We start from the raw sequence: 10,000 nt of genomic DNA on the forward strand, positions 1-10,000 counted from the left end.
CCATTTGAATCATACAAAACATATGTAAATCTTCAGTTCCTTAAACTGTAAATGTGAATCATTCATCCGTACTTTTATTTGCTGGGAGATTGGTACTTTGAGAAGGTGCCATTTAATGGAAAATATAACTGGTGTGGACTTCTGCTTGTGATTGTAACCTTTAATGAGAAATTGTTTGCCTTTGTGTTATTACGCTTACAACAATGATGAATGAACAGCATTTGTGATGACATCTTGTAGGCTATGTATTCAATGTTTTTCAGACACATGTAACTTGTATGTTCTCTGGCTTGCCTTAACGTGCATGGTGCCTTCTGTATTGTTGGTGATTTGAACACAATTGCATTAATCTGATTAATCTGATAATGTTATTGGTTTGGTTTACTTACGCTTACTTTACATGAGCTTAAAGCAGAGCTGCAGAGTCTTAGCACATGGCATGAGTGCTATACGTGGTAGAAGCCAGGGCTCAAACATGATGATGCAGGTGGAAAAAACCCACTAGCTTCTGTAACCATCACCCATTGCAGAGCCATTTGCTAACACTTGTAGTAGCTGATGGCAGAGTAGCCTAAGCGTGCGAGAGTATAAGAATGAAGTTGTTTTAGTCCGATTTGAAAGTTTCTGGGACTTTGACCTCGCAGAAGGTCAAACGGGAAGGTCACCCTATATGTCGTAAAACATGAGCATTTCCTCGACTACAGTTAGCTTACTGTGATGTGTAGCATTTTGTCATGGTGATGGGCATGGCATAATTTATGTTAAATGCTAACCTGAAATGGTGTCATGGTATGGAAACATAGCCTCCTCTGAACATCAGATTGCCACGTGGTGTCAAGTCTAGACAGCAGTAGTAGCAGGAGCAGCATCTGCAGCGCTTGGAGCCATCACAGAAGAAGACAGAACAAAATGTGTTGACCTTTAACCCCTTGTGAAGCAAGATGGCCTTCGCTCATATATTATCCCTCCCAGGGGTCATGCGCGCATGCTTAACAGCTTAACATGTGCAGGTCAACATACGTTTCAATAGAGACGCATACTGTACTTTACGCAAGTGCAGGACTTCACAGAAGCCACAGCTGAAGACAGTCGTGATGTAATATTGAATAAGCACGAGTCACATTAGATATAATGGCGCCATACGAATTGCGCCATCAAACCAACATTGCAATTAATGGCTGCCCTCTACTGACAGACAGGCCATGTGTGCATGTGTGTGTGTGTGTAATATGGACGGCCTTTGAAACGCCAGGACGGCACCACGTGATGGACCAGTTGTGCTGCCAGTCCTTGGCTCTAGATCTGGCGGAGGGGGGCGTGGGGGTCGGCCATGCATATGTGCTAACATATAAATAGCGGGGGCAACCGAAATAGCCCGCCAGCCTCACATGTGTAACCTATGGGAGCCCGGAGCCTGACAAGTTACCCCCGATTGGGGTTGGGGGTGTTCATGTTTCTCGCTCTGCCTGACCGCCAACAAACAGCACCCCCGTTTACCCCACCAACCCCCCTCAGCTGCTCTTTGGTGTTAAGTAGCCATGCTCATGTAGACGTGACACAGACCCTGCTGCCCTAAGCAGGGTTCAAAGGTTAGCTGTGGTCATATAGCATTACACTAGGTGAGGGACACTAGCGTATAGGACGAACAGGACATTGCAGCTACACGTGACACACAGCATTGACCCTTTGTTGGCATTTGGACCAAAGCGAGGTGCTCGTGCAACCTTCCCCTGTCAAGCGGCACCCTCACTCAACTACACTGACCTCTGGAAAGGTTACTTCAGAGATCCATACTGTAACATACCAACTCTGGCCAATGACCAGTGAGGGAAAATAGTCTGGTGGTGGGTGGCTCTTGTGCACATACACTAGCCTGTCCCTTAACGTTGGTGGTATTAGCAGTGCCCAGATCAGCGTCTCTCCTGGGTCCAAAATAAATTGTGCTGATTGCTGAAATACTTGAAGCAATAGGTTTGCCTCAGATGTCTGCGCGAACATGTTTCCATGCGAGGATACACACAGGCTCTCTCCTGTCTCTCTCTCTCTTTTTTGAGAGGCTGTCAGTAGTCTAACGCCAGCATTTTGTCAAGCAAACACAATTCAATCCGACCTCAATCTGGCGCCCCTAGTTCCTGAGTTCAACCATATCATACCCCTCTTTTTTGGAAGGCTGGCAGTATCATATTACTGGTTTTGTTTCATGCAAACAAAACCCGACGTATATATAGCACTCCTAGAAATTGTGGGGGTCCTAAAACAAATAAACAATAAACAGCAACAGCAAATTTGGGGCCCCATGTCTCTAGTATTATAGTCTTTATAGTTTTTTTCTTTTGGAAAGGTAGTTTGTATTTCCTCAAGAAAACAACATTTTACCTAAATCAGGCAGTAGCCCAGTGGTGCTGACAACAAAGCCCCTACTTTATTGCCCCCTATCTTAGTGAAGCCCATGTAAAAAGCCCATATAAAATGCGAATGCTTACTAATGCTTAAATAATGTGAATAAATCAAAATGAGCGCAATGCCCCGGATGAAGTTGGTATCCCTTAAGAAAATCCACCATGGTTTTTAGGAAGTAACCATGGTTCTACCATGATATGTCGTGGCTACTCTCAGCACTCTAAACCAACAATAGTATGGCTTATCTAGGTTTTATTTTTTCGGTTATCATGAAAACCATGGTTATTTTCAAAATGTAATATGGCATCTAACATCTGACCTAAAAACACTGAACCTTTTTGTAACCCATGGCGGGTGCCCTTTGTTGTTGTCTGGCCCAGGGGGCCATGGAGTCATAATCCTTACCTGGTGTGTCCACCCGCAGTGTTATTTGTCACCTGCAGGTGGCACCAAAAATGCAAACATCATGTGCGTGTAGCATTGGCCAGGGGGCCATGTTGTCATCTCTGACTGCTCTTGTTTTGTTCTTCTCTTCTCCGTAGTGTCCAGGGGAAAGGAGCAGAGGCCTGCAAGGACCTGATTGAGGCCTTCAATGCCTGCGTGAAGAGTGCAGCTTCGTGAGAACATGATCACGCTTCTACATCACAAGTAGGTGACTTTCAATTCAGTTCAATTCAAGTGTATGTGCCAGACTTACAAGTCCAAAACCACACAGGACAGATTCATAACAATGAAAAAAGAAAACAGAGACACGGATAGAAGAATTACAATACAGACATCTCATGTGAAGTATTCATCAACTCACAATATGACCTTTATGGCTACCAGTAGTTGTGGTATGCAAGTTGTACACGGGAAAAAATGTGGTAATAACAATACCATTTGGCTTGATATGGAAACTTTTATTGCCTTCCTTCCACACTCTGATTGCTTGTGCTTAAGACCATTGCAGTATTCAGGAATTATGAGATCTTTGTTATATTGTTGCCCTCTTTTTTCTGTCGCATGCACTGAACTGTGCTGGTCTCTAAGCAGATTTCATGTATGTCATATTTTCTTCCTGACAAACTCTGAAATGTTTTGTTTTCCTTCACCCCCCCCCNCCCAAAAAAAAAAGGTCCATCATGATGAATTTGAGGGGCTGAGTCTACCATGTTTCCCAGCATTCCCTATAATGCACACTGCACTGGACTAAACCATCTTTTGGACGGGAGTAGGGGGATGCCCGTCTTCAGGAGGCCATGCATGGGATAGAAGCTCCCCCACCACCATCCCCCTTTTTGATCGATCCATCCTGCAATGCCAATGTTTCTACTATGTCCCTGATACAGTTCATGTATATATGTGCCAGAAGAAAACAAGAAAATGATGATTTTAAATGTGATACTGTACTGTCTGTGTACATGTCATTTCATAATAAGTTAAGTGCAGCAAGTGAATTGAATTGAATTTCAGCGCTATCTATGTATTTTATTAGGATGTCTGGATCTCTGATAATAAAACGAATTTAAACCACACACACCACATTTCGCAAGTGATTGTGTGTGTGTGTGTGTGTGTGTGTGTGTGTGTGTGTGTGTGTGTGTGTGTGTGTGTGTGAGAGAGAGAGAGAGAGAGAGAGAGAGAGAGAGAGAGAGAGAGAGAGAGAGAGAGAGAGAGAGAGAGAGAGAGAGAGAGAGAGAGAGAGTCTTCTTTAGAAAAGGGAATTAACAGCAGCAAAATAAACTTGGCACGTATTCAGAGCTCAGACACACAGAGTGAGGATTATCCAACAATTCATGATGGCAGGTGATTTGTAGTGCCACGTGCAAGCACGAGATTAAGCCGGGTGAACTGACAGCCGGAGAAAAAAAGAGCGCCGAGATGGGCCAACATGGCCAACATGATTTAAAGAATAATTCTTCGCAAAAGTGGATTAGGGCAAGTTAAAGCCCCGAATGCGAAGAGGTGAGGCAAAGAGACCACGGAGGCAAACCAGCAAAGCGCATTTAAGAATCCGGGAGGGAGGGGACACGGGGATGGAGAGGGAGTGGGACCCGGATGCTGATGCGAACGCGGAGAAGGAAGAGGGGAGAGAAAACAACGATTTACTGGAAGGGGCATTTTTGACACAAATATACGAAGGAATGACATTTTTCACTGCACGTCTTTTTTCATTCTGTGGGATTCGCGTAATTTGACATCAAAGGACGTATTCGCCATATCTGGAGACGACAACCGCTGCATGAATGAAACCCTACCCGGTGAAGGAGGACACAGTGGAGGAGAGAGCGGGGGAAGATGCTGTGATACGCGCGTAGGGAGGGACAGAGCGAAAGGGAGGGGGAGGGTGCATCGCTAAAGATGGTTGTTTTGCCAGAAACAAGCGTATCCCCCGATAAAGCCTCTACAATGTGTCATGGTGGAAAAACGTGTCTAGTAGAAGAACCGAACTTTCCCGAGGTTATATTTTGACATATCTCTATGTATCGATAAGGGAGGTCAGCGAGAGAAGATGTGGGGACGACTTGTTTGTTTAACAAAAAGGGTAGCATGCTGGGTCCCCTACCTGTGATATAGGCCTAGCACCGGTTTCATATTTGACTTGTCAATAGATAACTGTCATCCCACATCTATTTGCTCCGCATTACTGGTGTAATACACTGGATGAAATTCGGACTGGACGATCCGATTACAGATACAGTTGTGGTGAGGAAAGTCTGTGGGATAAAACGTCCTGGAACGTTCTAGTGCGCGCAGTATTATATTTATTATCACAACTTCGCTGGCTTTGCAGCTCGCCTTGCTGCAGTTTCCAGTAGAATAGATGTGTATGGCGTTAGAATTGATTATGACAGAGTGATACATGGTCCGCTTTGACCAGCATCAATGGACTCAGCCATTAGCCCACTATAGCTACCCGTAGCATCCTGTGCCTGTCAATATTTTTTCCAAGCATGGCATAGCAGCAAAGATTTGAGCTATTTCTATCATCCATCATGAATTCGCGATTGCATATCATGGCACACTTTAGACACGTAGATAGAGTGAAACAGTTGACCTCGTAGCAAAACCGCACCTGCGCTATTTCCCATAGAACCGCACGACATAGGCTAACGCGCAAGGCCCGGAGAATTAAGAAGTCAGCTACCACTACCGAGTACATATCACCTGCCACCTGAAGTAGCCTAGCCCTTTACACAGGCACCCCTCTGGCGCCGGAACGCCGCGTTCATGACTCTCCCATTGCAGTAGGGCAGGTGAGGTTACGCGCAAACTACAAGACACTTCATTCTCTGCACAGGTTCATATTATGTCGAGTAAAGAAATGTCGGTGACCCAGTCTGCTCAGTATGTGGGTCCCTACCGATTGGAGAAGACCCTGGGGAAGGGGCAAACAGGTAAGAGGCGGGCACAATATCAGTGCGTAATTTTGCTTGCACAGACGATGTCTCTGGGTTTTAGAAGTTACCAAAGCTTTTCAGCATGATGTAATTCGTCACATTTTGTGTGTGTGTGTGTGTGTGTGTGTGTGTGTGTGTGTGTGTGTGTGTGTTTTAAAAGGTTTGGTTAAACTTGGAGTCCACTGCATCACTGGACAGAAAGTTGCCATTAAAATAGTGAACCGGGAGAAGCTCTCCGAGTCTGTCTTAATGAAGGTAGGAAACGAAGCACTTAGCAGTTTTATGGCAAATACCTCTTTTTGGACCATTTTATCAATTAATTGCATTTCTCTTTGCCTTTGCCAGTCCAACTGCTGCTACACTTAACACAGTCTGTCAACTTGTCTGAGAATTGCAAATACTTTTTTCCTAAACGGCTTTCCCAGAATTGATGTAACACAATGTCTAATAACAATATGACTAACTGCAAAGACTGAATGAATAATAATTTGTAATAGAGTGTTGTAGCTATCTGTTGTTTGTAGCAAATTTGGCAATATTCACAACACGTTGCATTGCAAGATACTATGAATATCTTTACTATCTCTAACTTTCATCTTCTGCAAACTTATCTCGTTGTCTGTCCACATCTCTCTCTCTCTCTCTCTCTCTCTCTCTCTCTCTCTCTCTCTCTCTCTCTCTCTCTCTCTGCCTAGGTGGAGAGAGAAATTGCCATTCTGAAGCTGATAGAGCATCCGCATGTGCTGAAACTGCATGACGTTTATGAGAATAACAAATATTTGTGAGTCCTTTAACCTTCTTCCTATTGGGACCTGTCCTGTCAGTCTATGATTGCATCTCAACATCTGTCCTGCAGTTGTCCTTCTGTCCTCTGGCCTTGGGCTTCCTCTCTCGCCCCCTTTTGAGAAATCATAGAGGGAATCAAGGGAGGAGGTGTAACTGATGTCATCTGCGCTAGTTTGCCACTCGGGACTCGAACCCGCGAGCTACCAGTCAATGCTCCAGCTTCGGGCATGAGAGACACAGCACGATACCAGAGAGAGTAGAGAAAGAGAGGTTCCATTGGCCCATTGTTTCCGGGTTCTATTATTGCAAGGGGGATTGGGGGGAAATCCCCCTTTAGGCAGACCTAGGCAGACCTAAGGACTGTTCTATTCAATGCTAGGAGCATTATGACACGCCCCTTTAGGCAGACCGGAACCTGGTCATGTTAGGTGCCCATAGCAACCTATTACATTGGCATATCTCTATATACTTAAAGAATCTCTGACGATACTGCTGAGCTCAAGGCCCAGACTGATACTGTAGCTCATTGCTATTGATGCTGTATGAGGCTTCAGGAGGGAGGTTTACTAGTGTTGTATGAGAAACTCTACTAGTTGACATCCGATACAGATGCATCTGCATATGCATCTGTAACGGAGATGGTAATGGTCCCCATCTATGGCGTCTTTCCTCCCTCCTCTGGCCTCTTCCCTTCCTCAAACACACCGAGTCTCAAGGCTGGAGGCTGGAGAAAGCAACTTGAGGACAGATGAAACTGATGAATGTACAGCAATGTACTGTATGTCTACAACAAGTCCCTACACTGATTTCTCAGTCTGTCTGCTAGATGTGCCTGTCTGTGTGGTGGTGGATTGTCTGTGTGTCTGTCTGTGTTTCCTCCTGTCCAACCTTCCATCCCTCTGTCCTGTATGGCATATCTTTCTGTCCGTCTTATATCTGTCTACCACTTTGTTACTGTTGGAACCTGTGTCTCAGTATTCCGTCTGTCTGTCTGTCTGTCTGTCTGTCTGTCTGTCTGTCTGTCTGCCTGACTGTCTCTCTGACTGAGTGTCAGTCTACCTGTCAATCTGTCTGTTACCAACTGTAAACCACTGTTCTGTGGTGTTAATTCAAAGCCTAGAGAAGATTTAAACATATTTTAGTGTGTACTTAGTCCCAGAGTGCTCCCTAAGTGATTTGAACGCCGCATCTTGTGCCATGCGCCCCTGCTGTTTTCTCAGATACCTTGTCCTGGAGCATGTGTCGGGTGGGGAGCTGTTTGATTACCTGGTGAAGAAAGGCAGACTGACGCCCAAAGAGGCCCGCAAGTTCTTCAGGCAAATCATCTCAGCCCTGGACTTCTGCCACAGCCACTCCATCTGGTCAGTGTCATAGAGCGCAGAGAGTCTCTCATGCACAGAGTATTCCAGTTTTGAACGGAATATTGCCTACAGGGCCCTAAATTAACATTCATGAAATCTTACTAGCCAAACACCCACTCAATAATGGCTCAAAGTGGCTAGTAAGTTGGTCTTTTCTACTCGCCAATATTTTGCCAGCATTTGGCCAGTTGGCTGGTGTTAATTTAGAGCTCTGATTGCCTGTATTCGGTTTGAAAGAAGGTCTGTAATATTTTGTTTACATGTGTGAAACAGCGTTCTGCAACTTGGATATTCCAGAAGCTTGGCCACCTTCAAAATGAGTAAAGAGTTTACTTTTCATGTGCCGTGCGCAATGGAATATAATGTGGTAATACATTACTCCACAATCTTGCAACAGACATAGTGTAGTAGTTCATATATTACTTAGTAATAGCCTTAATACAGTGTCTCCTGCAGAATTTTGTTAGTCAAGGTGGTGGGGTGGTTAGTGGTTAGAGACAAATGACCATCATCGTTGGAAAGGCCATGTTGTGCAGTTTCATATGAAATATGATGTGAAGACCTCCAAAAATGAATGCTTACACATTGTTTGGATAATTTTCTAGTACACAATCTTAATTCAGTCAAGGTGGTAGCTAAGTCTTGTAAATGGACATGCACAGCAGTGTGGAAAGGTTATTCATGTGTGACCAAAAGTGATCATCAATATTGAATATAGAATTCAAGGTGACTTGTTAAGCACTTGGAAAAATGAGACTTGGACTTCGGAATTTAATTGGCTTTGGAACGATTTGGATTTGGACTTGACTCGGTCAAATGTGTCTCATCTTGTGACTTGACTCCGACTTGATTGGAAGGACTTGAGTCTTGCTGTACTTGTGACTTGCAAATGAGTGACTTGGTCCCATCTCTGAGACTAATCGACAGTCGACTGTACATTATTGTAATATACTGTAAATGATTGTCTATGACCTATCGTGTGTTATGTTATGTGTGATTCGCCAGTCATTGAGACATGAAGCTGGAGTGATGTACTGTTTCAGCCATTAAGACCCAGAGAGAGGAATTCGTATTTAACGATTTAATGTTAACATAGTTGACAATGGAATTGGCATAAGTAGACAGTATTTGGCGTAGGTCCAATCATCAGCCTGGGTCTTGCGCTGGCGGATCCAGTAGAGCCTGCCGTAGCCGTGCAACAGGACCTGGACCTTTAACCTCCCGGACAGGAAGACTGGACCCAACTGGTGGTGGTGGGGATGGAGGAGGAGATTTCGGACCGGCCATGCCTAGGCCAGCAAGAAAGGAGAGTTAGACACGTCGCTATAAAGGAAATGGCATCCGCTGATTGGCTCTGCGAAATGCACAGGTGACCTGAGTCTTCCTGGCAAAACTAACGCAGGCTACATTTATCATGCCGCCTCATGACTAGGAATTATTGTTGTTGACATGTGGTGTGTGTTTTGTGTGTTTCTCCAGCCCTCGAGACCCTGAAGCCTGAAAATATGCTGTAGTATATTGTACAGTTGAGGATGATTTTATTAGCCCCCCTCCTGAAATTAGACATCTCTCTTGATTTCTCAGTGAGATACTAACAGTTCCTGCTATTCTGGAAACACATACACCATGGAGATAGTGTCCATTAATAATTATAATTTGAACAGGGCCAAAATCCTGTGTTGGACATGTGCCAACCTAGTAAACAACTAATCAAAGAGCGTGGTGTCCTTTTTGGTTCATAATTGACTATTAATGATCAGGGGGCTAATCATTTTGTCCTTGCCATTTTTTCACTTTGCCCATTGTTAAACTCATTGTAACAATGGAAAAATCCAAATTCAACTTATTGGACACCATCTCCATGGTGTATTTTGTTTCCAGAATAACAGGAACTGTTAATAATGGTCATCCTCACTGAGACATCAAGAGAGGTGTTTAATTTCAGGAGGGGGGCTAATAAAATCGTATCTGTATAACTGTATATTACACTGTAAATTATTGTTGATGGCGTTTGGTGTTTTTGTGTCTTCGTTCTGCAGTCATCGAGACCTGAAACCAGAGAATCTGTTG

At 44.3% G+C, this 10,000-nt stretch overlaps 1 protein-coding gene and 1 long non-coding RNA gene across 2 annotated transcripts in view; both read left to right on the forward strand.

Annotated features, from left to right (window-relative positions):
• LOC134467694 (uncharacterized) overlaps positions 1–3,917 on the forward strand; it is a 4,166-nt gene extending 249 nt beyond the window's left edge. Inside the window, exons 2-3 of the long non-coding RNA XR_010038641.1 lie at positions 2,943–3,048; positions 3,518–3,917. This is a non-coding gene — a long non-coding RNA (uncharacterized LOC134467694). The remainder of the gene's footprint in view (positions 1–2,942; positions 3,049–3,517) is intronic.
• A 1,775-nt stretch (positions 3,918–5,692) lies between these two features.
• The window catches only part of brsk1a (BR serine/threonine kinase 1a), a 41,841-nt gene continuing 37,533 nt past the window's right edge, over positions 5,693–10,000 (forward strand). The window contains exons 1-5 of the mRNA XM_063221549.1: positions 5,693–5,780; positions 5,944–6,038; positions 6,479–6,564; positions 7,790–7,930; positions 9,970–10,000. The exon at positions 9,970–10,000 is cut by the window's right edge and continues 86 nt beyond it. Of these exons, the coding sequence (XP_063077619.1) occupies positions 5,693–5,780; positions 5,944–6,038; positions 6,479–6,564; positions 7,790–7,930; positions 9,970–10,000 (441 nt within the window). The remainder of the gene's footprint in view (positions 5,781–5,943; positions 6,039–6,478; positions 6,565–7,789; positions 7,931–9,969) is intronic.

The sequence above is a fragment of the Engraulis encrasicolus genome, chromosome 17 (assembly GCF_034702125.1).
Source record: "Engraulis encrasicolus isolate BLACKSEA-1 chromosome 17, IST_EnEncr_1.0, whole genome shotgun sequence".
In the NCBI taxonomy this organism is placed as follows: domain Eukaryota; kingdom Metazoa; phylum Chordata; class Actinopteri; order Clupeiformes; family Engraulidae; genus Engraulis; species Engraulis encrasicolus.